The 26,662-nt window shown below is 40.8% G+C and overlaps 1 protein-coding gene across 25 annotated transcripts in view; it reads left to right on the top strand.

The window, feature by feature from the left end:
* ANK2 (ankyrin 2) overlaps positions 1–16,391 on the top strand; it is a 591,714-nt gene extending 575,323 nt beyond the window's left edge. For 14 of the 25 annotated variants that reach the window (XM_050943952.1, XM_050943954.1, XM_050943956.1 and 11 more), the window contains 9 exons: positions 304–450; positions 1,584–1,860; positions 3,867–4,161; positions 7,199–7,291; positions 7,786–7,869; positions 8,817–8,981; positions 10,165–10,347; positions 11,808–11,899; positions 14,212–16,391. In XM_050943952.1, coding sequence (XP_050799909.1) covers positions 304–450; positions 1,584–1,860; positions 3,867–4,161; positions 7,199–7,291; positions 7,786–7,869; positions 8,817–8,981; positions 10,165–10,347; positions 11,808–11,899; positions 14,212–14,389 — 1,514 coding nt within the window. In that variant the 3' untranslated portion in view covers positions 14,390–16,391. The remainder of the gene's footprint in view (positions 1–303; positions 451–1,583; positions 1,861–3,866; positions 4,162–7,198; positions 7,292–7,785; positions 7,870–8,816; positions 8,982–10,164; positions 10,348–11,807; positions 11,900–14,211) is intronic. The other 11 variants (XM_050943972.1, XM_050943971.1, XM_050943975.1 and 8 more) reach the window with 1 other exon arrangement.
* The last annotated feature ends 10,271 nt before the right edge of the window (positions 16,392–26,662 follow it).

Genomic DNA, 26,662 nt, shown 5'->3' with positions numbered 1-26,662 from the left:
AAATTCTACATTACCCTGCCAAGCAGAAAAATGTGCATTAGCTGAGGAAGCTTTCTAACCGATAATGTTAGAATAATTCATGCATGCAACCTTTCCAACATATCAGGTTTTCTATAATAACATTAATACAATTTTTTCATTCTATCCCTGGGTTCTTTTCACATATGAGGTATCTGCATTGTATGTATTAGAATGCTATTTGAATATCTTACGTATTTCTGTGATCTGGGGCATTGGTGGCCCAGGAGTGTATGTGAGACAGACCTCTCAGCTCAACTAAATGGTGTCTTTCTAACATCACAGATACAAGTCTTACCCAGTGTCTAACAAAAATCAACCGAATGGATATTGTTCATCTAATGGAGACCAGCCACATGGACTCTGTGCAGGACCATGGCGCTCGTACCTATGCAGAAATTGAACAAACAATAGGACTGGATCATAGTGAAGGTAGATGTTTCCTGATGTTAACCGTTCACCTTTTCCAGCAAGCTACACACTGACAAAGTGATCTCATCTGCGCACCAGATTCCGTTCTCAAATGGGTAGTTAGGAGACTCACCTAACTCTTCCATTGTACTTGTGTAGTAGTAGCATCTAACTTTAAAATCAGGACAATTTAATAATGAAGAATGTAGTTGAAATAATACGTTTAATCAAACACCTACCATAACCAGTTCTTATAATGGAAGTAAATGAACCTTTGCAGAAATTATTGTACACTCTGGCGCAATCTGCTCACAGTTATACAGTACAGGTGATTTCATGGAAATCAATGAGATTGTGCCCATTTAAATGAGAGAAAAGTTTATCCCACATTTAAAAATACTTTATGCAGAATATTAGAACAATATTGGTTTCATAGCTTGGAAGGCCTCTGAATACAAGTGTCCATGGTATAAACTGCATTTGGTGCTGTGATTTCGTTGAATTTCATAAAGAATGGCAGTCGTTAGATGGAAAGACATTTAAGAAACACCAAGATGTTAAACAAAGTGGTATTCTCTCACCATGCTTTGTATAAAATATGAATATAAGGTCCTTATTTAAAGATCCTATTCATGAGAGTAAGAATGTTAACTACAATGTCTTGATCAAATTCCAATTCAGGTAATTACATTCTTCTCACCTAAATTCCTTCTGCACTTTTAGTTGGCTACAGTATTCTTCAGTCTTCAAAACATTGTTCCTGAGCACTTTAGGACTTTGTGAGTGAAGCAATAATCTACATATCCCTGATGTACTTCAAAGGGCTAGTGTGGGTCTGAATTAATATTTCTGGAGTGCTTTCAGCTCGTTCAATGGCTGTTATTTTAGATAGGGAGCTCATTTGTTTTGCAGGTTACTGTAAGCAAGCTGTGTGGCAATCCTCGTGATAAGTCCAACATTTCTCCAACTACCTTAATCAGTTTCTTCATTTTCCACCCAATCTGTGCACTTATAAACCATCCAAAGCCCATGATACATTGAGGCTTTGAGAAAATGTGTTTCTTCTGCCTATTGAACCTCTGACTTACAGTGGCAAGATCATCACACTTCCCAGGGAGCATTCTAATTGTGGTTCTTTTTTAACTCATTCCTAGGATTTTCTGCACTGCAGGAGGAACTGTACAGTCCAAGACACAAGAAGGAAGAGGAGCATTATAAAGAGAGTGAGCCGTTTGATCACCCTCCCATTGTCTCCGAGGAAGACACTTCTGTCAGTTACTCTTCCTTTCAGGAGGGCACTCCCAGGACTGAGACAGACATATCGGTTTCAGAGCTCCTGCGACAAGCACACAAAGAGCGAGTGCAAGCTGAGTTCTCCGGGAAACCACGGGATCTGCCAGAAGATTCATCAGCTGCACAACAGGAGTACTTGTAAGCATCAAAAGATGGCTAGTCAAATCCGTAACCGATCACATGATGAACAGAAATGTACTTTTATTTATTTTGTATAGCTTTAAGGATATGCATCAAGGTTTAAGTTAATCTCTCATTATTTGAGATCAGGATTAAATCTATGTGGAGTTCTTTATACAGGAGAGGAAACTCAACGGGGTCAGGAGAGAAAACTCAGTGATGGATTGGCTCATTATTAGTAATAAGGAATAATTTTGTCTCTGTAATTACAAAAGAAAAGAAGATGTAGGCATGAATGGGTGGAATTATTTTGGAGGGCTGTTTTATTGATTGGGGTGCCAGCAATTTTTAAATGACAGTTTTGCAGCAATTAATACAGTTGAGTTATATTTTAGATGTTAAAACTAATAGTAGTAATTCCCTTAATAGAAAGGATCAATGGCAGAGGGATGGCATTGGTTATTCACACATTGTATCTTTTACTTTCAGACAGGAATTTTAATTCAGAACACTAACTGCTCTTCCACCATAATCTTTATTTGCTAAACTCAGAACTATATGAATAACAAGAACTGTATGTGAAAGGTGAACTTCAGTCAAAGAAAAAGGGTGTTTCAGGACTGCTTAAAGTAACAATACACTTTAAAATTATAGGCCCAGAGGGAGCGCACAGCACAGCTTAAGGTTGTTGGTTGTGTGTAAAGGTAGCTTTGACCCACGTTTACACTCATTTAATCTTGGTCTGGCTCTGTGCTGGGAGTGCTGCTCTAACGTATGCTGAGAAGGACCAAAAAAAAGGACTTGGATTTGCTTAGAGATAGTAGACTGGAAACACTTGCAGAAGACAATATGCTGAAGTACAAATACTTACAGTATACAAAATACTAAGTATGAAGTATAGATTTGTTGAAGTTATTTTGGTGCTGTTTAAGATAATTTTAAATATTGTTTTGAGTGACAGTCGTCATATTTTGAAGAGGATAGTATTGAGATTGAATAGATGTAGCAATGGCCAGGGAGAAATTATTCCAGCCTTTGATGTACAGCATGAATTTGGAAAAAAGATTGGCCAGACTTGACCTAAATAGGGTATGAAAAAATAAGAGAGCCAGGGGGAGAGGAATCCTATAATGCTACAAATGGTATTGAAAGAAAACAAACTACTTTGAATTAACTGTAATAATCTTTCATTTATATTGAGACAATATTTTGTTAAAGTATAGACATTTGGAGCCAAATAGTGTAACCTTTACCAAGACTCGCAAATGTTTACTCATACAAATAGTCCCATTGACTTCACTCGGACTGTTTGTATAAGTAACTACTCACAATGGTGAGTAGGGAGATTACAATCTGGGACTTATTTTGTAAATTTTCATAATCTTATTTTTCCAAATCCAGAAAGGATTAAGTTTTAAGGAGAAAAGTTACAAATTAAAGTTGTCTGTGGGTGTTGGCTCCAGAACATCTTAGAAGCCAAGAGTTGGATTCTGCTCTCACCTTTTCTCCCCTGTGTAACTCCACTGATACTGATGGAGTTGCTCTTGATTCATATGGATGCAAATGAGGAGAGTCAACCTCAAAGTAACATTCCGGCAAATGAAGTGCCTGATCCTGCTCTCCCAGTAGTGTAAATCAGGAGTGAGTCCCATAGATGTGTGGAGTAAAATTGGGGGGAATGGGAGGAGACGCAGACTTAAACTGTTTCCATAATGTTTCATGATAAATATTCACTAGGTGATCAGCGGAACTAAACCTCCGAAGGCATCATTATTCCCAAGCATATGAATGCACAATTTGCATGTGTGTAGGTTTCAGTTTTATTGTTAACTCTTTTTAGTTCTTTTGTTTTAAATTGTTTATACTAGCAACTAAACAACAGTAGTGTTCACTTGTGAAAATAACTTTGCAAAGAAATTAGTTCACGGAGTATGTAACCTCACTTAAGAAGAGCACAAATGTCATATTTACGGGGTTCATCATAGAATGCTTTGTAGTTATCTCCTTGAATCTGTAATCCACAGTGTCACAACTCCAGAAACAGAAGAATCCATAGCACCAAAGGCTGAAAAATCAGCAGGCTTTGCAAAGGAAAAATCTAAAGGCTTCACCACAGCTTCTGAAGAGCATGCAGGGCCACATCTTCAGACTCCGTCGTCCAGTGAGCGAGGTGACTCTCCCATTGCACAAGAACTTGAGGACCTCCAGCTCTCCCAAGAAGAACTTTCCCCAAGGAGAACTAGTCTGGTTATAGTGGAGTCAACTGATGAACAGCCAGCAAAGTTTGAAAGACATTATGATGATGAATCTTTTGAAAAGGTAAATACCAACCTCCCTCCCGCCCCGTTGTCATAAAATATTTGTTAAGAAAGAGCAAATTTCCTTTGTCTGGAGTCTTTGGGTTATTTTATCTTTGTTGTATTTTGTCTTAAGCAGATGCTGACAAAATCAGCTCTCATAGGTATCTTTAAGCATGATGTGACAAATTTAGCGCTGACGTAAGCATGAACAACTTGCATTGAGGACAATAGGAGCTGTGCCCACTGACATCAGGATTGAATACGATCTTTAGAATGAGATGCATTGTCTGAGTGCAGGCCTGTGAGATAGGCACTCCTGTGTTCTAACTCCAGCTCTGATGTGACTCCCTCTGTAGCCTTGGGAAAGTCACTTAATTGTTTTGACTCAGTTTTCCCATGAGTAAATGGTCCTTTCAGATGGTTGTTACAAGGATTAAGTATTAATCTATATGGAGGTTTTGAAGCACTATGATCTGATTCTGCAACACTTATTCTTGTTTAGCACTTATGCAAGTGGTGCCACTGAAGTCAATAGGACTGCTCACATGAGTGAGAACTACTCTGTCTCAATAAGGGTTGCAGAAATAGGCCCTGCATAGGGGGGGAGCTGAAAAAAAGAAGACAGTCATGAAAGCCAAAGGAAATAATGACTGACAGTGTCAAAAGCAGTAAAGAGATGAAAGGGCCATAGTGGCTCTGAAATTTGACCAAGAAAAGGTTGTTATGCAGATGAGAGTAGGTTTAGGATGGATTGGAGAGAATCTCAGGGCAGTGATGGTAGGTGGTATGTTCAGTGAGGTTAGGGGTATGGGGGAGAAGTGAAAGTTGGTGGGAATCAGAGGTGGATGGCTCATTGGTGGGTTTTTGTTCATTTGTTAAGATAAGGGAGCCCCTCCACCCCAGCATGTATTGTCAGAAGCATGAGGAAGAATGAGAGTGAGACAGGGTGAGGGATATGGTGAGGGTGGGAGGAGAGCTGTTAGTAGAGATTGGAGGCATTGAGACAAGAAGGTTAGAGGTGAGAAAGCCATCAAAATCAGAGGAGAAGGAGAAAAGAATGATAATGGAGCAGAGGACAGATCTCATCAGTAAAGTTAAAGGACGGAAATACAGTTTTGGATTTGTCGTCTTAAGCTGATAATGTATTTTGCATTTTCACATCCAGCTAGGGCTGGGAAGTCTCAGAGTCAAGATAGCATTAAGTAGGGTAGCAGTAAGAGGGCTTGGCATAAGGGAAAGTGGGTTCCAGATCTCCCCTGCCACTATACCGAGAGAAGAAGGAATAGCTTTCCTGGCTCTCCTCAAAGACAGTCTTGCATTGGAAAAAAAATAGTGAGTGTTCATAAGATCAGATTTACCAAACCTTTTCTGAACATCCTAAAAAGGTACGCGTCATCAACAATTCAAAGATTTGGCGCTATGCTTATTCGGCTTGGAGTAGTACATCCAGCACTACTAAATGCATTACCAATGTGTCAAAAGGCATCCCAAAAGCAAGTTAGAGCACACTTGGATGGGTGTATAGCTAACTTGAGGTGCAAAATTAATTAGTTCCAGACCATTTTGGTGCACCCTGTACTGAATTCCATTTTTGCAATTTGAAAAAACTGAACACACAGGGCCAGAACAGCTGGTATAGATTTGCTTGATGCCAGTTAGTCAATGGAGCTACACCAGCATCTGGCTCAGTGAGCCAAATTCTGCCCTCGTTTTCAGCTCCTGCAACTATGTTAACTTCTGGGGTGTTGAGTGAAGGTGTCAGTGACGGTCTTGCCTACTACACCTATTCCCCCATTAAAGACTATGGAGGAGAAAAAAAGAATGCTGTGCCAATTAGGTTACAGAATGAGGAAGTAACATATGGGTGCCACAAGTAAAAGGAATGATGAACAATGTGTATAAGTGGCCTGGAGCTTTTTCCAAGTGAGGATGTCTTTGGAATTAATAGCCCTACACATTTCTGTGGGAATTTTTAGTGAGCATTAGGTTCTGGTGTCATATGTTGTATATCATGTATCAATTTGTCTACATAGTTGTTCCTGGGTTTATTGCAGATGCCCCTAGGTAGAGTGTCTGAGCTTGGCATTTCAGTTCCAGTCCATATCAATTTTAACTGATCCATTTGTCATCAGAGACATTTCTGACTTCATGAAAAGGCCTTTGTTCTCTTTATGCTTGGTTTATTCAAGATCAAATAAGGATTTCTTAATAAATGGATGTCTTTACCTATAAATCATTAAAATATTCTAACATACTTGCTAAACACTAAAGGAAATTAAAATCTGCTTTCCATCATTCCTATTGTTCTTTAATCTTTTCTTTTTTACCATAGTATTGTTTCCATATGCACTGATATATTTGATGATTGGTAGGACTATGGGAGACTGCCACAATTTCCTAGCAGATCTTCTAGTACACCATACACTTGTATTCTCTCTGCATTTAGAAGTGCTTCATTTCCCTTTTGAATTCTCTCTTATGCAGGAGAGAAAAACCTCAAGACAGGCCACTAAATGTTGTTTTTGACATTCCCAAATCTAGGTGGCAGTGCTAGGAATTAAAAAGATTGTTTTCCCCCTAGCTAAATGCGCTAGTCCCGGTATATGTATGCAGTGCTGTGCTATGCAGCGCAGCTGTCAGAGGATAGGAAACTCATTCTTATAATATTGGTTTTGTAATGCATCATACAAAAAAGATCTGAATTCAGTACTGATATGAATGGTACCTTATGTCCTAGATTTAGCAGTTTTATATAGCAACACAGCTGCTGGCCAGGTTATTGCAACCTCCAGTAAAAGCGTCTTTTAGAATTGGTTAAATATGTTCACCTAAGATTTGTCATCCACTGTAACCAAACAATGAATTTTATTAAGATAAAAAGAGAGACAGCGAAAGGAAGATGGTGAAATGCTGTTCATAATCCACATATATGTTTCTCAAAGAGGAAATATAGTAGTCAAAATCAAAACTTTCAGAATAGATTATAACTATGGTGGAAAAGTCATAAATACAACATCAGTATGATAAATAGAGCAATGCTTCCATGCTTCTACTAGGAGCTAGCAGAGGAATTAGGTGAGCTAGAGACCAGCTCAGATGAAGAAGAAATGGTAACTACCAGGGTCATTCGCCGCCGGGTGATTATTCAGGTACTGAGTGTTGAACTACTGCACGTGCCACTGGTTACATCTGTAGGAAACGCTCAGAAGGTCTGCTGCTAAGGCAACCACTTATGAAGTTGCTAAGCTCCTGAATAATGCATGGCCATTAAATAACTTCGATAATATTATTCTAATACATTTTAGTGCGGAAGAGAATTATAGTGGGACTGTCAGCTATAGCATATACTGTGGAGATGCCTCAGTAAGGGAACAAGGACTTTGTTTTGCCTTTTTTTCAGTCCCACACATGGCCAGGTGAACTAATTTTTATTTGGCTGTTGGTTGTGGTATAACTTTCCTATGCATGCCTTTTAATATTCATTTGCTGAATGTTTTATGGAGTTTAACAACTCAGCACTGATGCATCTTGACTGCTTTTTCAATTCTTACTTTAACCAACTAATCATTTTTAGGGTGTTTATTTAAAGCATCCACTTATATTAAGGCATCGCTTAATGCAGTTTTGTTCTCTTGTCATGCAGGCCGATGATATGCCAGAAATACCACCGGAAACGATAACAGAGGAGCAGTACACAGATGAACATGGCCACATTGTGGTGAAGAAGGTATTGTCAGTCATACGCTCTGGTGCACTCTTACTGTCCTTAGGTAAAATGTTCAAAACTGCCTAAGGTACTTAGGGGCTGAAGTTCCATTTTCAAAAGTAATTTCAACTGTGCTGGAACTAGAATTTCTGTTTTGCAGAAAATTCCACTACTTCAAAGTTTGTTGTCATTCCAAAAGCACAGCTATAGTTAATTGGTTGTATCTTTGTTTTCTTTGGGGTTGAGGGGTTTTTGTTTGTTTGTTTGTTTTCTGTAATTTCCTGAAAATTGCTGATTGTAATAAAATGTCAATGAATCTTCATTTTCCAAAGGAAAAATGTTCTGTTGGAAAATGTTCAATCAGCTCTATGGAAGAGCATAAAGCCAATTCAGTTTCCATGAGACTTAGGCTCCTAAGTATCTAAGACTTTTGAAAATGGGACTTAGGCTCTTAAATCACTTTAGGTGCTTTTGAAAAATTTTACTTGTCTTAGTGGAGAAAGCACCATCATGTGGTTAGTTTTGTACAGACCTTTCCATCACCTAAGTGTCATTAATTACTATGGGCTAGATATTGATACCTTTTACTCACAATGAGTAGCACCAATGGTAGCGTGATACTATTCAGTGTCAATAAGGGTGTCAGAATCTGTCCCCATGAGAAATGGGCAATCAAAATGCTTGGAGTGATAGATTGGGGTTAACCATTTTTCAGCAATTAGATACTACTAGCATAGGCACTTTAGAAATAGATGATAAGAGTGTATGCGCCAAAGGCAAAACTTGTTGAGTTCAGTGAGGCCAGGATTTCATCCTCAGCTTATTAATGTTTGCTGAGTGCTTCAAGATCCTTGAATGGGAACGTACTACACACAGTACAGAAGTTTTAAGGTCTGGTTTTTATTGTTAAGAGTGCTGTACCTAAATAGTGAAGTGAACTCAAGATAAAAGTAAGTTTATCCCCTTAGGTCACCAGAAAGATTATCAGGCGACATATTTCACCAGATGGCTCAGAAAAAGAGGAAGTCCTAATGCACGGAGCACCACAAGAACCTGTTATGGTTGAAGAAGGAGATGGGTATTCCAAAGTCGTAAAGCGAGTTGTGCTGAAGAGTGACATTGAACAGTCTGAGGTGATACTTTCTAAGATTCCTTTTCATGGAAGGAAGAGAGCTGTAGAATAACAGTTCCCTTATCCCTCCCCCTACAACTTATTCTGTGTCACCACAGTCTACAATTGAAAGTGCTTGAATAGGTGTTTATCTTTGGCTTTCAGTGTACTGTTTTTTAAGAAGTACTTTAAAGGGGAATCAGTAAGAACCAAAGGTAGACTTTCAGTCTTGTGATATAAATGAGGATTAATTTTTTCTGGCTTGAGGCCCACAATGAATTCAATAAATTAACTTTTTATAGGTGGAGCTTCTGTAAAATAATCTCTATCAATCCATGCTTTCTATATTTTGTTTTTAAATAAAGTAAATACAGCGCTTTCCTGGAGAAGGAATTCTTGTGTTTATCCACAGACCAAACACACTGTGGGTAGTGACAAATATGTTTCCATGCCCTTGCAATCCTTGATTGCTAACAAAGATGTCTGTCAGTAATGTAGAATCCTGGAAAAGACCTACTCATTTCACTTATGAATTGATGAATTCATTGATGAATTGATTTTCAGTCTCCTTTTATGAATGCCCTGAGTGATCCAATACACCACACTCTTATACTCTCCTGGGTGTGGGACATGTTGCTTAAAAATTCTCTTGTCATTAGCTCTTTAACATGAGTTATCAGTATTTCTAAGAACAGCAGTTTTCTGTAGATGTCAGCAGCAAACTGTCAGTTCAGAATGTTACATCAGAAATTGGGATGGAAATAGAACAAAATCTTTGCATGTAGCAACGAGCCATGCACAATTTATATTATGGAACATTATTTTCAAGTGAATTATCAAGTGAAAACAAAGAGAATTTTAAATTACTGGGCTATAGCTCCTCTGAAGGTGGGGTTGGCTTTATAGCCATGGAACTGAAGCATATTGAGGAGTTAATATTATTTTAAAATGTCCTTCTGAGGTGATATAACAATACTTCGTGCAATCCAACAAAAACTTAGTGGTGATTACTGCCTAGCCTAGTCCCTAGCAGTCACCCTTCTTAGTATTTCTGTGTGTACACATACACAGTTCTCTCAGAGAGAGAGACTTGTTATATTTAATTAATCTGTCTAAGTAGAAAATGATTAAATAATAGTATGTGGATTTTGCCAGGCTGAAATGATGCTCTGTATGGTCTGCAATCTATATCTTCTTCTTACCAGGTGACATTCTCTGAACCCAGTGTTCTGATGGGTTCCTCAGAATTTCAGGCTGAACCAGTGGAAGGCCGGAAGGTCAGTAAAGTTGTAAAGACCACAGTGGTACAAGGAGAGAGAATGGAGAAGCACATGGGTGATGCTAGTTTAGCCACTGATCTTCCATCAGCCAAAGAAGACTTTGAAGAGGTAAAATGCCTTCATTTGGAATTCACAGAAAAATAAATTCAAATGTGGCACTGTGGCAGAGCATATACAGACAATCTATCCCCATTGCAGTCAGCAAACTAACACCTGACAGTATTGAGCCCACCCTGTTAAGGAATTTGCTGCTAAACACTTGAAAACAGCTACCAACCCCTAGGGATAGCTACTGCCACTTGGGGATAGCTATGGGGCTATAGTTACCTATTCCTAATAGCTAACCATGGATATCAAGCTATACCTGCCTACCACTACCAGTTGCTACAGCTAGATAGGTATAGCTGTCGATATCCATCTGTAGCAGGGGTGAGCAAACTTTTTGGCCCAAGGGCCACATCTGGGTGCGGAAATTGTATGCAGGGCCATGAACGTAGGGCTGGGGGCAGGAGGGAGTGCAGGGTGTGGGAGGATGCTCAGGGTGCTAGCAGTGCGAAGGCAGGCTCCCTGCCTGCCCTGGCCCCACGCCACTCCCAGAAGTGGCTAGCACCACAGCCTGGGGGGGCAGAGGGTTCCATGCGCTGACCTTGCCTGCAGGTACTGCATGGTTCCCTGCAGGCAAGGGCAATGCACGGAGCCCTCTGCCCCACCCCAGGGGCTGCAGGGACGCAGCAGGCAGGGAGCCTGCCTGTCATAAACAGATAGTTAAGCGTTAATGCCTCTTTTACCTGTAAAGGGTTAAGAAGTTCACTCAGCCTAGCGGACACCTGACCAGAGGAACCAATGGGGGAACAAGATGTTTCAAAAGGAAGGAGGGAAGTTTTCCTTTGTTTACAGTCTCAGGCCTGGTCTACAGAGCCTCGGAGGGTTCATTGGACAAGGAGAGTTATGCACCTTCAACTGCAATCCACAAAGCCAGCACATTAGGCAGGAAGCCGCCCATCAGTGTGGCACTCTGCAGGGCCTGAAACAAAACAGGCACGGGGCATACTACCTCCCTTATAACCAACCACAGTATGGGAGACCCCTAGTGCAAGTTCCCCTTTTTTCCTGAGGGGGGAGATTACCAGTGATCTCCCTGCATTAGGTGGGTGTTTTAGAATGATGCTACGCCTAATGAGTAAGTCTTAATTATTCTGTTCTTTATTCAGAGTGGAACAGCTGCAGGAGGAGAAATGGTGGGAGTCCCTCACCCCAGAATATTCCTTAGCCTTGTAGCTAGGACTCCTACTTGAGAGTTGACCAATACCATTTCAAAGTTAAAAAGGAAATACTGTGCCATATGTCTGTAATGATGGACTACTTTCATTTTTTAACTAGAGAGATTTTTAAGGGCACAAACGGCCCCTCTCTCCCACTCAAAGTCAACAGGCATGTGGCACTTCAATGTTTGTCATGCCCTGCCTCTCATAGCCCTTACAAAGCCTTACAAAAACAACCTAATGCAGAAGTTTTAAAGTGTGCAGTAAAATTAATTACCTAAGGTTGTGTTATGTATTTCACTTTAGGCTTTGAGTTTTACACGTAACCAAATGAAAGTCCAACTCCCAACTTTAGTAGAGAAAGAGATCGTGAAAGATGATGGATCAATTATTAAAAGGTTTGAGTTGGCATGGCAGTGAACTTTTAACAAACTAACACTGAAAAAAGTGGATGGGAGATTAAAATGTCTAGCGCAGGAACCTTGGATGGCAGTGTCTAAAGCAGGGGTAGTCAGTAGGTTAACCACGGACCAAATCCAGACACTTTTGAACAGACCCCGGCCTAAAGCTTACCTGACATACTAAATGATGTGAGCTAATATACAGAGTACAGTGAAGAAGAAAAAAAAATCAGGCATTGGAAAACTCCCCTCTTAGATAACTGGCATCAGCAATCAGACTGACAATATATAGCTGATTTTACAGGAGATGAGGAATAACGGATTGTAATTAGTCATTTTGAAATTAATTTAATTTACACTGCATCTGAAAACTCAGATTCCATATTTCTTCTTTTTTAACCATTTAGTTTGATGAGTATTTTTAAACGTTTTAGTGAGCAAGAATGAGCTGGTTTCTGAGTATGATTAGAGTTGCTACTCTACTATGTAAATCAGGTACAGAGATGAGCTGTTCAGAAGTATTTTTTTAATTGAGGGGTTATAGTATCTGGTTCTGAATTTCCAGCTAGATGTCATCTCTAAAAAGTATCATATGGAGGTTTTTACTGCATAAGACAGTCTTTATATATACCAGTCTCCTTGTGACTATTTTAAATGTTCTTGTAATTGGGGAAGGCAGAATATCAGTCACAATATTAACCTAAGAGAAATAGGATTATTTTCTATAACTGGAGATTCTATTATATATTTTTGAAAAGTGTATTAAGAGCAAAATTTATTGTGTTTTTAAAAGCATTTTGTACAGCATATTCAAACGTTTAGAGAAGACAAGTCATAATGAATTGACTTGCTCTGTGACACTTCCCCTATCCCCCTAGAGACATTATGCTCACTGTTACATCCAGAGGTCTAATTTCACTAGATGACTTCAGTGATGTTTTTGCTTATTAATGCTAGCAGTGAATTTGGCCCTCAAAGTCCAATCAGCATGCATAGGGTGGCAAGAATGTCAGATGAAAATATTACTGATCTAGTGGCTAGCAAATGTGTGTCCAGTGATAGTAACTCCACTTAGGGTTTAACAAGAAGGTTTGGAGTTACTTAAAATTACACAGAACATGTGTATGAGAGGGAGGAAGTAGGCTGACTGGGCTTAGAGGAATAGATGATAGTGTCACTTGTTTGGGCCAGTCCCGTTACTACTAAGTCTGAAATATTTACCAGGCAATCACAAAAGCAGACTGATACTGAAGAGAGGGTGTGGGGAAGGAAGAACCACCACAGGAGCATGAACTTCAAATGCCAGCTTAATAAGTCTGACAGGCTCCTGTAGGCTGATTTACTTGTACTGTAAATGAATGCATTTCTCTCTCCTCTTTGCAAAGCACACTGTCTCTGGAAATATTCTGTGGCCACTCTTAACAGAAGCAAAGTATGAACGCAGTTTATGCAAAAAGTGTCTCCCAAATGTTTGTTTACTTTTGAATGGGTTGGGACATTAATGAACATGATATAGCCTAGGGCAAATCATTGTCCTTTTGGAGACTGCTGATAAATACACATACATCTCGCAAGCAGCTAACTTGGCTAGAAGATGCCGGCATTCTGAGTTAAATTCCTTTTCCTTATGGAACAAAGGGCAGAGGGACCATCAGGTCTACAACAGCACCTGCTCACTGATCCCAACAACTGAGATGATAAAATATTATAATGGTCTTTTACAATCTTTTTGTGGCAGGCAGGTTGTTTGTTTAGTAGTGAGTGCCTGTCTGAAGTAGTCAGTGAAAGATGGAACAGTTGTGAGGAGGATAGTGTATAAGAGAAACAAAACTGATATCGGGCTTAACTGCAGCATACAGAGCTAAGTAGGAAAGTCCTGCATGGATTTCAAAAGCTGTTGCATGCTGGTGCATTAGAGCTTATATTTTTCCAGGCATTTGTTATAAAATTGCATGATGTAATTCTTATGAAAAAAAATCCAACAACTGTTTTTTTCACAACACAAAACTATACAAGATTAAACTATAAAAGGCAATCTGGTTTTGGTTTCTCAACTATTTAAGCTTCTAGTCACCGTTTAGAATATCTGAGCTTGGTATTTGGGGTCGTCAACTACAGTTCTTCTCATATGATTTACCGTCTTGCTGCCTTAAATTTCCACCAGTCCCGGACGGAAGAATGTCTTTTACAGAAATTCCATGCTATGTAATGTAATTAATTCTGCAGGAAAGGAGGAATTTTAACACTTCAGAAGGAATGCTTTTGGGGGGAAAAATGCCACATTCATTTACTTACTCTCTCATCTTTAGGACAACAATGAATAAATCCAGCTCACAGAAGAGGACTGTGGTGACGGACCAGTATGGAAAACATGTTCTCGTGGAACAGCTGGAGAATAGACCAGAAGCACGGGATGACCTCCAGCATGACCTCCAGCAACTTCTTAGACATTTTTGCAAAGAGGACTGGAAACAAGAGGCCAAATGAGAAGCTACCACATCTCACTACCCCCACCACCTATCCAATATGCAGCATTCACTCTCGTCTGTAGATATAAACTTCATAATTTACGTAATCTCTGGAAGTCACTGACATTTCTTCTTCAGGCACCTACAATGAATTCAATTTTCCTTTCTTTTCTTTTTGTACCTGTAAGCTAATTTGTGACCAAAGATAGCATCCTTCATTCAGGATGGGTTATCCACTAAGTCATCACCTTTGTGCTGTACTGGGAACTTTGCCACATTGCTGTTCCATTGCTTCTGCACTAGCTCCAATCTCATCCACAGGCCTCTTATGTACATGCATCATAAAAAAAGGCTATTAACATGTAAACTGTACATAGCTAAAGTGCTTGGACTTAAAGACCTCAAAAAAAGAAAAAACCCTGCCCATTATGACTACTTTTAGCATCGTGGATTACAAGTTCTATTGAAACTGCTGAACAGCAAGTAACAACAAATATTGCTAACATAAGATACTCTGGGGAGGAAGCACTGCATACCTTTTGCATCCTTAGGACTTCCAGTTTAGTGATCTCTTAGGAAAAGGCTCTACGAGTCAGTCTGATAACCTTGAAACACAACTGTTCCCATGACATTACAGCTGACTGTGGCTATCAATACTACTAAGATTCTTGGACAGCCACTTAAAGAAGCAAATAATACCCAATTAGGTAATCAACTTGCTAGCAGCTATATCTATGGCATAAAAATCTTTTAGATCTGGACAGGTGGCAGGGTGTATTAAACAGCTATAACTACAGTAGTTTTCTGTTTTCATCACTGCTTTAGCAAACCACATTGTCTTATTGGTGGTACTTCCTGCTGGCCACTGCACTGTAGATAATTCTATGGGAGAAAAAAGACTTACCTACTATACAAAAAAAAAAAAAAAAAGCTTAGACTCATTCACCATGTTTTATCAAGGTTGCCTCTTATCTGATACATGCATGTGGCATTTAAAAATCAAATCCTCTTGTAATCATGTCAGAGGCTTGTTAACCCTCTTAGCACTGAGCGAGCAGTTTTTATCTTCCAATTAACTTTTTCTTTAAAAAAAAAAAAGAGAGTCACTGACTAGGGCATAAAAATGCTTGAGACCTTCAATTTTGTTAATATTTGATTTCTATTTCTAAACTGACCCTCTCAGAATTATAACAGCATCCCTGCACTTTTATTTTGAAAGAAGGGAATATAAAAATCTGAAATATTTTTTGTCCTATACTTTATTCTACTAGTGGTTGGATCGCGGTAGCATTTTAACATATATAATATATATACACACACACATAAATGTACATTTTGAATCAGTTATTTGATAAAGAAAAAGTATATTCAGAGAAGATGAAAATGAGTCAAGTCCACCTTGGGTTGATATTTTTTCAAACGTATCTGGCCTTTTACTCTTGTAGAAAAATGAATCACTCAGTGCTCAGAACATTTTAAAAAAAATACTACCCACCCATCAAACAATGGTACTTCCTCATTAGAGAGAAAACATCTTGGGAGATTTGGCTTCCTGCAAGCAAAGCAACCCAAGGCACCGTACTAATGTTTTTTTTTTTTGGCAGTCAGATGGGAAACAAGAATTGTTGGTAGCCAAAATAAAAGAAACCAAGGATGAAACATTTCAAGACACACCATGGCTTTCTAATTGTCAAGGACAGCACTGGGTGACCTTCAAGAACAGGGCTGTAAAGAAATGCATTTCTGTTGTGTTATTTGCGGTGCAGATGATGTTCTGTGTAACAACATAATGGTTATTCACCTTTTGATTTTTTTGCTGTGTTATCAAAGAACTTGAATACTGTGAGAAGAAGTGATTTTTAAGTTAATGAATCAGCATCTTGTTCCCATGGTGATAACACTAATTGAATATATCTATGAGGGCATGTATTAGTTAAATAAACCTACAGCACTAACAATACATAGCTGCAATGTGTACAATGGCTGATTTAATTAAATAAAATGTACAAGTGTTAAATGTAGCTATAATGGCTTGTTCTTTTTTACTACTGATTTGACATTCTGTATCTTGATTTTTCGGGCTTCACCACCAGAGGTATTCCATGAAGACTGAACTAGTCTCACATTCAACATGAAGAGTATTTTTCCCCTTTTAAGTTAATTTATTTTATAAAACTGTATGCTTTCAGCCCTTAGTGGTGAGCCTGTTACCATAATATGCAATGCAATTGTCACTGTTTCCTAGAATAAGTACAGGAAATGATGGTAAATATTGGCTTTAAGAGTGACCATTTTACTGTATTAACTTCACTGAACATCTGAGGGCACGATTTTCCCTTAAACTGTGCAACATTTAGCTTTAATATGTGGGCCAAATTATGCCCTTGAGTCCCACTGACATTACATATGGAATTGTAGAATCTATTGGCCCAAGTGACTTACCCTTAAAAGATTCTGTCCCATATTATTCCACTACCACCCACAGAAAATATGGGGTGTGGCTGAGTTGGTGCAGAATTTGGCCTGTAATGACATGGACACAGCGTCCAAGTGTGCCAAGGAATACGTCTGGAGTAATTGTATTGACGTTAGACCAGTGTAACAGACCAGACCTGGGCCTGAATCTTCAGCCCTCACGTGTACTCAAGCCTGACTGATGCCATAGAGAATTGGTTTCCATAAGGAATGCAGGACTGACCATTGGCCAATGCAGCTCAGGTAATTACATCCCTAACTACTTTGTTAAACATACAATTTTCTGATGCATGCAAAGGCGTTTTGTTAATAATGGAAAAAACTGACAAGTGATCTCAAAACAAGTTCTGTCAGCACAGCTTATGCACAATTTCTGTAAATTCCCTTGCTGAAGATAAAAAGTCTGCTACCAGGTGCTACGTTTCTTAAAGGATCTAGTTTAGATAATTTTTAACTCCTAAACTAATTAGTGAGTTCCAAGCAAATCTGCTCAGTGCTCTTTGAGAGAATAGAATATGTGCTGTTGTTTTAGGGAGGAATAGATTTTTTTTTTAAATACACGGACTGTGACTGAGATTAATGTACCCTTTTACTCATATGTTTAGAGCCACTTGTACTGAAGATAGAGGACACCTTGTAAACAATTCCAAAACAAGAAGTCAGTGTAAGTTACTTAGAAGTGGATGAAGCAGGCCCATAGTTAAGCAAAATGCAGATTCTTATTGGCATGAGTACTTTGTATTGTTATAGCATCATTTGGTTACAAGGAGGCTGTTGGGGGAGGTCTAACATGGGTGCTAGAAATAACATTAGCATGTGGTTATATTTTATAAATTATAAAATCCTGACCTTACTAGATCTCATCAAATACAGAAAAAAGTAGGTCTATTGTGACTAAAGCTTTTAAGTGTTCACAATCCTTTTATAACTATAACTCTGAACAAGCACAAAATGTTCATTGGAAGTGGAAACATTTGCTAGAGCAACCTGTTGCTTGTACCCTTTAAATAGTCAGAGACAGAGCAAGCAAGAACACAGAAGTAATCTTTTGGAAGGAAAACAGATTGCAGACAGATTCCTAAATTCTCCTCTTCACCTCCCTATGCCTTGCTCTAAAGTCTAAATACCATTGATGTATGCAGCCTGACTGGTTTATAGACTCTCGAGAGCTGATTATAGGTTATGCTATATCCTGAAATTCTTCCTGGAAGCCGCGTGACACACATTACATACTTTAGAGGGAGAGAGAGAGAGTTCTGATGACAGCAACTGATTATACCAGCACTAGTAGAAAGCAATTAACCTAGGTCAACAGTACTTGCGCCTGTGAATCCTTGCCCCTCACATTTATGAGCTTGCACTTCTTACTGAAAGCATAGACTTGTAAGTTTACTTCATGCACCCACCCAGTGAGCAAACATTTAACAGAACACACCAGTTCCCCAGACCTTCACTGAAGTAGAGTGTGTATTGTTGGACATCTAGCAGCTTTCCAATCACCCTGGTTAATTTTAAGAAATTAAATGAACCAGAAAAGAATGTGGGTAGGACTTGCACCTATGGGTATATCCATCCTGCAATCCACAGTTAGCAGAATTTGAGTTAGCAGACCTTGGGCTTGTTAACCTGGGGCTCAAACGTCTGCACTGCATTCTGTGGGCCTGAGTCCAACCACCCATGTCCAAGACTTCCTAGCATCCTCCCAAAACATGATTGCTCTAGCACTTTGTTCTCATATGGAGAAACTTGAATAACCACCAAATGTTACACTCCAGAAAACAGTCAGCCCATGGCATACTTTTGGTAGACTCTTAGAGCATGAATTCAATGGGGTTGTGTGCACAATAGCAATACAGCATGAAGTCTGGGTCCCAGTTTGACTTAAGCACAGATCCTCCACCCACCTGGGTTAGCACAATTTGCATGTAGACAGAAGGAGGATTAGGCTTGAGCCTGAGTTCAAAGCCTGGGCTTCCATTGCAGTGTAGTATGACCACTACACATGCTTGGCATGAGAGAAAATTGACTGCAAACTATTATGCACTGTAGCTACCTAATCTGTTTTATGCGTCTCTCAATCAGGGATGAACCCAGCTATTGAAAAGTTTGGACTCCACTTACAGGTACAAATATAACATTCTTTTTTATGCCAAATAAGGCTTGGGGAATCATTTCCTTTCTTTGTTTTCTTTCCTCCTTAAATTGCTTACTATTCATCCCCCCATGAGACTCAAAGCCCACTCATTTTTTCAGGTGCTTAGTACAGGTTGTTTATAAAACATAGGTCATCCAATCAGAGAGCAGAAACAATATCATGATTGAGGAAGTCAATCATAGTGTAAATTGTAAATCATGAATACTCATAGCAGAAAGTTTACTCATAATCGATTGAAATTTACAGAAAATAAATTAATGAGCTGTTCATGCATAACAAAAAGGGCCTAAATCCACTGAATAAATTATTCATTCCCAATTGGTCAGGCAGACCTAAAAATCAGCAACAGTAACAAAATTCATTTTCTCTGATTCTGACACCTATATGCTCTTAGCTGTAATATGACTCTTAATAGAATGGCTTATCCAGGACTTACTGGGTTCTGAAGAGCAAGAAAACATGACTTCTGGTTCTCAGTTTGCTCTGCTGCAAGGACCATCAGACTTATTTGCTAGTCATTGGTGTGATGGAGTATATTTGAGAAACATTTTAGCACGTATATAAGCAAAGCTATCACAGATTTGATTCCGCACATTTGTTGGCCAGTATTCAAGGAAGCCATTCTAAGATGGATGAGGAATTCAAGTCTGTCTTTCCTGGGACAATTTACACACTAGCTGATGAAACTGTCTTTGATGCCACTTTCAGTTCCTACTAAATCAGCCCAACGCACTACTCCTTCCCACTACTACAGCACAAACCTTGCTGTTATCAGGCTGCTAGTTAAATAAAAATGCATTCTGCAATCTACCTCTAAGTGAGGAGAGATGGGTTACAGAGTTTAAAAAAAAAGACAACATATAAACTGTACATAACTGGCTGACTCACAAGAGGTCAGAGGATGCCTTTCATGCTTGCCCTTACCATCCTGCCAGAATGCAAGGTGTCTGTACTTAAAGGCATTTTACACAGCTGATTTGAGTATATGGCTCCCCTGTTAGGGCTAGTCAACACTAAAAGTGCCGCAGCTGCATCATTGTAGAGCATCTGGAGAAGATGCTCTATGCTGACAGGAGCAAGCTCTCCAGTTGGCATAATAAAAGCTATTGCCTCTCCTGCATGTGGCAGCTCTACTTGTGCGAGAAGCTCTCCTGCTGACATAACAGTGACCACATCAGCACTTAGGTCAGTGTAACTTATGTTGCTCAGGGGGCAGGGGCAGTGGCTTGTTCATCCCCTCCTTCCCTCGAGCAACATAAGTTATACCAATATAAGAAGTAGTGTGTAGAAGCCCTTAGTCTGGTTATCAGCACCATGCTCATACTGTCAAGGAGTAGGGAGCTACCAGGAGGGCAGACATCACTGCAAAGCGATCAGGAAATGAGAGGTGATTTTAAAAACAAAAAGAAGCATCCCCCCTCCCAAAAAAAAACAACCAAGAAACCCCACCCATCCCTTTTCTTCTCCTTTTCCAGTGAGTTCCTGATCAAAACCATCCTTTCCTCTTTATAATGTAACATTTTCAGGTTCAGGAATGAGAGCCATGCCCAGACTAGACTGGGTTCCTCAGATAGATGTGTTCGGTGTATAAATATGGACTCAGGATACAGAACTTGGTAGTGCTGAAATTAAAACACACACTCGACAGCTGCTGCCCTGTGAAGTGCAGAACATAAAGGTACTGAGCATCTACAGTTCCCATTAATCTCAGCTGGAGTCAGACAATCTGCATTTTTTACAAATCTGGCCTTAAGGGCATCAAGCAGAGTAGACAGGGCATACAAGATGGCACCTGAGAGCTACAACACAAACCCCTTTGTGTGTTTCAGCAACAACTTAAACAAACTGAGCTCAACAAGTGAACAGCAAAGTGAAACCTATTAGCATGCACTCCCTTCCAGCCATCCTTGTATGTTATCAGACTGAGTTATCTGGCTAGCATCCACTTTGTAAGAAGGCAGTTCTCACACAGACAGCTTGATTCACATTTGCACTAAGGCCCCCAACCATCGTCACTCTGGATAAAAGAATATCAGGTCCCTCCTTTCCTTGCTTCTCCAAATGTTTTACACTGTAGATCCCTGGGCGAGCATTTGCAGATCACTAGTGAACAGTGGACTACGTAAAGCCATGGTTTCACATAGCGTTAGTAGGGCTGCTGTCATTGGCAGGGTGGGCCTAACGGGTAGTAGTATCCTTTCCTGGGTCATGGCTTAGCACAGAGACCCAAAATTTCCACACTTGAACACTTTAAAAAATAGTGCTTGTGTAACCCATACACCTCCTGGGTGTGGTGTTCTGTCCCATTTAGTGGCACCAAGACCACCTACAGATAAAATGTGTCTGCTCTACAGCCCTAGCTAACAGCAAGTTGGCTTTTAGCTCAGGTGGTAGAGGCTCATGCACTAAGCTCCAGAGATCCCTGGTTCGATCCTGCCAGCTGATGACCAGGGTCTGTTATTGTAACGCTTGTACCCAACTACAAGTAGCAACTCCTGAAAGTGCCTTTTCCTACTCCACTGTCCAGAACATGAGGGAATACAAGAGAGGTACATCCTCAGATTATCAGGAATCCTAAAAGATTTCTCATTCAAATAAATGAGGAAAAACTGTGCCCAGGAGAAAGCCACAGAGACAGCTCTGTGCTGCATAAGAACCTGCCACGAGATCAGGAATGGACAGTCATGATGACAAGTGGATGCAGAAATCAACCCCCTGATCCAACATCCTTCACCTGAGCAGATCGTACCTTCTTTTGATGCAGCTGGGGGAGGGCTATCATTTTTGTTCCACTTTGGCAACACTAGTTGTATCAAACTGAACTGAAAATTGTCTCCCTCCCACCCCTATTTCAGGCTGCCAGAGGATCATCTTGGGACAGTGAAAGAGTTTGGAGGAGGGTGTAGCACTGAGCATACTAGGAACCTTGCTGAACACTCCCCTCCATGGGTGGGAAGAGGAGAACGGGGATTTCAATTCTCCTCCCAGCTTGCTAAGATGGGGAAAAGAAAACATCTAAGGTGAAATCTTGATTCTATTGAGGTCAAATCGTGGAGTTAATATTGACACCAGAGCGGCCAGGATTTCAGTTCCTGTTAAGAACCAGGGAGAAATCATCTACTACTCTAAATTTCCTGACCAGCAGGGACACACAAGGATCCCCAGATCACTGGGAAAGCTGACCACGTCTTTCAGTCTAGGGAGGACAAAACGTAGAGCCTTGAGGTGAGACATTCGATGGAAGAGAGGCAGTGAAACACACACACAAGAAATGCAGGCAGAGGAATCTTTGAGTGGTTTGGGGGAGCCTTTAGTTTTTGGACTGAGGAAACATCAAAAATTCTACAATGAGAAGGTGGTCAGTCCCAGCCCACTTCCTACTGGCCAGCTGCTTGCGTCGTACAAAACCATCATCTCAGCTGGCAATAGTCTGCTGGAAGTCTCATGAAAAACAAAATGCATAGACCAAGGACTTGAAGAGGCAGGAAGAATTACTGTAATCCCTTCTATACAGGGCTGAGGCTGTACCAACGCTAGATTCTGGTCTCCACTGCTGTCAATCCACAACATTCAGAAGTTCCAAAGTCACTTGAAAATACCAAACACAAACATAGGCAGATCGCAGTTGTACCCAGACTACTAGCATCTAACCTATTGTGACCACCATTATTAAAGGAAAAGAGCTAAAGTTGTTACTCTTACAGATCACTGATTGTACCATAGGAAACAGATCTACAGAATTGAAAAAGCAAGTAATGTTATTCTACAAAAAAACAGAACAAAAAACACCCATTAATTAAGCCATTCTGGGGACAAAAAGTAAGCCTTAAATTGGAGCCTGGCCAGGATTCTGTGAAACCTTCAGTTTTACTAGGTAGCCACTAGAGGGGAGCAGTTCACAAACTTTAAAAAGAACAGCTGAATTGCTGTGTAGATCAGATTACCGTTCTGGAGGAGCTAAATGTTCCAGTATTATCAATACAAACCAATACCAAATATGAAAGAAATTAATCCTAGGTATGTAGGTCTGGAAAGGACTTCAAGAGGTTATCTAGGGGCTGGTCTACACTACGGGGGGAAATCGATCTTAGATACGCAACTTCAGCTACGTGAATAACATAGCTGAAGTCGAATATCTAAGATCGGATTACTCACCCATCCTCACCGTGCAGGATCGATGTCCGCGGCTCCCCCTGTCGATTCCACAACTCCGTTGGGGTTGGTGGAGTTCTGGAATTGATACAAGCGCGCTCAGGGATCGATATATCGCGTCTAGATGAGATGCGATATATCTATCCCCGAGCAATCGATTTTAACCCGCCGATACGGTGGGTAGTCTAGACGTAGCCTAGGTTGTAACTCAGTGCAGCAGAAAGGACAAGTATACCTAGGCCATCCTTGACAGATGCTTTTCCTAACCTGTTCTAAAATGCTCCTATGACAGGGATTCCACAACCCTTGTAAGTACAGTATACGCCTGATTATCCAAATAGCATAGGGGACATAGAGTTTATTCAGCTAATTGGCAGGGCAGGAGTCATTCAGCAGCAGGGTAGCTGACTCACCTCTGACAGGGGCTTCTGCCTTGTGGTCCACAGGTCCGATGACTCCCAATCCCTGGGAGGACGGGAAGGAGAGGCTGCAGTCCAGGTGGGGCAGAGAACACAGATCAGGATTCTGCTCTGTCCTGCCAGGACTGCAGCCTTCCCTGCACCTCGTTTCTGCAGGGAGCCCTCTTCAGCTCCACTGTCATGACACCACTGTAGGGCCAGAAGGAACCATCATGATCATCTAGTGCAGGGGCTCTCAACCCTTCCAGACTACTGTACCCCTTTCAGCAGTCTGATTTGTCTTTCATAGTACCTTCACTTCACTTAAAAACTACTTGCTTGCAAAATCAGACAAAATACAAGTGTCACAGCACACTGGTATGGAAAAATGCTTACATTCTCTTTTTTAACCATATCATTATAAATCATGTGGAATATAAATATTGTAGTTACATTACAGTGTACACTATATAGAGCAGTGTAAACAAGTCTGTCTGTATCACATTTTAGTTTGTACTGACTTTGCTAGTGCTTTTTATGTAGCCTGTTGTAAAACTAGGCAAATAGCTAGATGAGTTGATGGAAGACCTCTAGTTGAGAACCACTGATTTATTCTGATCTCCTGGACATTGCAGGCCAGAGAACCTCACCCACCCACTCCTCTAATAGAGCCCTAACCTCTGGCTGAGTTTCTGAAGTCCTCATATCATGGCTAAGGACTTCCAGTTACAGAGAATCCATCATTTACACTTGTTCAAACCTGCAAGTGACCAGTGTCACACACTGTGGAGGGAGGTGAAAAATCTCCAGGGTCTCTGGCAATCTGACCTCAGGGGAAAATTCCTTCCAGGCCCCAAATGTGGCAACCCTGAGCGTGTGGGCAAGACCCACCAGTCAGACACCTGGCAAAGAATTCTCTGTAGTAACTCAGAGCCCTCCCTGTCTAATGTCCCATCACCGGCCATTGGAAATATTTGCTGCTAGCAGTTGTAGATTACCTACAGTAGCATGTAGCCAATCTCATCATACCATCCCCTCTGTAAACTTATCAAGTTCAGTTTTGAAGCCAGTTAGGTTTTTTTGCCCCCACTGCTCCCCTTGGAAGGCTGTTCCAGAACTCCACTCATTTGGTGGGTCATCTAGTTTCAACCCTAAACTTGTTGATGTTATATCCATTTGTTCTTGTGTCCACATTGGCACTCCTCCCCCTCCCTGGTGTTTATTGAGAGCAATCATATCTCTCCTCAGCCTTCCTTGGGTTAGGCAAAACAAGCCAAGCTCTTTGAGTCATGCTCCTTCCCTGCCATGCCAGCAGGGCTACCAAGGCCTCCCTACACTGCCATAGGAGCCATTCAGCAGCCGAGTGGCCTCCGCTGCATCCAGGGAGTCATTGTCCACAGAAGCGCCATTTCAGATTTTGGTGAGGTGGGGCAACTTTATCCGTGATTCCAGGGGCTAATTAGGCACCTGAAAACTCTAGTTTTTGGACAGATAACTTAGCTATTAGTTGACAGGAGCTCTGTATCTAATTCCTATGTAAAAGAAAGCAACTAAATATTAGACCCACTCAGCTCTAACACTAACATGCCCTGACATCTTGTGGCAAGTCACTTAAGGGACACTGGCTAGGTTTAAAGATTTTAATGTATATTCTTCCTTCAGTACTAACTCTGCAGAGAAAGACAGACCCCATCAGGACTCTAGGGTTCTGAGCTCCAGGATGGGAGTGGGGTCTAATGGGTTACTGCAGGGGGGTAGATATGTCTGGGTTCTATACAAGAACAGCAGAATGGCCATACTAGGTAAGACCAATAGTCCATCTAGCCCAGTACCCTGTCTTTGAATTGTGGCCAATACCAGATTCTTCAGAAGGAATGAAAAGAACAGGTAATCATCAAGTGATCGATTCCCCATCACCTACTCCCAGCTTCTATCAAACAGAGGCTAGTGACATGCAGAACATGGAGTTGCATACTTGCCCATCCTGGGCAGATGTTTTCAGAGAACTATCCACAATGACTCCAAGATCTCTTTCTTGATGGGTAACAGCTAATTCAAACACCATGTCATACGTATAGTTGGGATTATATCGTGCCCAGTGCATTACTTTGCATTTATCAACACTAAATTTCATCTGCCATTTGGTTGCCCAGTCATTGAGTTTTGTGAGATCCCTTTGTAACTCTTTGCAGTCAGCTTTGGACTTAACTATCTTGAGTAGTTGTGTATCATCTGTAATTTTTGCCCCCTCATTCTTTATCCCTCTTTCCAAATCATTTATGAATTTGTTGAACAGCACTGGTCCAAGTACAGACCCTTTGGGGACAACATTATTTACCTCTCTCCATTCTGAAAACTGACTACTTATTCCTACCCTTTGTTTCCCATTTTTTAACTGCCCTGACTGGCAATGCTTTCAGGATCATCTAACTATCCTGAGTCAGAATGGGCTCTACCCTGACATCTGGTGGTGAGCAGTGGAAAAGGACTTCAGAGGCTGATCTTGTTTGCATGGGCACTCAAGGACAGTAGAACTGTACTTGGTGTTTTATGAGGGAGGACTCACTGTCAGAGAAGTAGCACTCACTAGGCAAGGGATATGGGTTCCAAAAGCCAGTTACTTTCCAAAAGCCAGAGAGAGGGTTGGGGCAAGTAGGTGCACCTGGTAGTGTGGGCCCCAAATACCACTCTTGCCCTTACTCTTTCCACTGTGCAACAACAGAACTAATTTTGACTCCATTAGGAGTCTTGTTACATACTACAGAGCTGAAATCACTGATATGTGGGTCTAAGCATTTGACCTACTTTGGGCTAGTGGTACACCAGCACTGAAGCTCCTCTACTACCAGCTAAAAGCACTGAGAGCTGAGATCACTGGGAGCTGTGGTAAGAGGGGGGCCTGAGGACAAGTTGGCAAGCAGAGCAGTGGCTGGCAGAGCAGATCAGCTGGTGATGAAGACTGCAGCAGAACCCCATGGAGAGGTATGGCAATCAGCCATCAACCTGAGCAGCAGAGCATGTAAGATGCCTCCCCCACTTCCACAGAGGCAGGGGGAGGTAAACTCTGCAGATGAACTTCTGAAGTCTGGGGGGCTGCACTGACCAAGGACAG

The sequence above is a fragment of the Gopherus flavomarginatus genome, chromosome 3 (assembly GCF_025201925.1).
Source record: "Gopherus flavomarginatus isolate rGopFla2 chromosome 3, rGopFla2.mat.asm, whole genome shotgun sequence".
Classification (NCBI taxonomy): Eukaryota; Metazoa; Chordata; order Testudines; family Testudinidae; genus Gopherus; species Gopherus flavomarginatus.
This window is presented reverse-complemented; position numbering and strand designations above follow the sequence as displayed.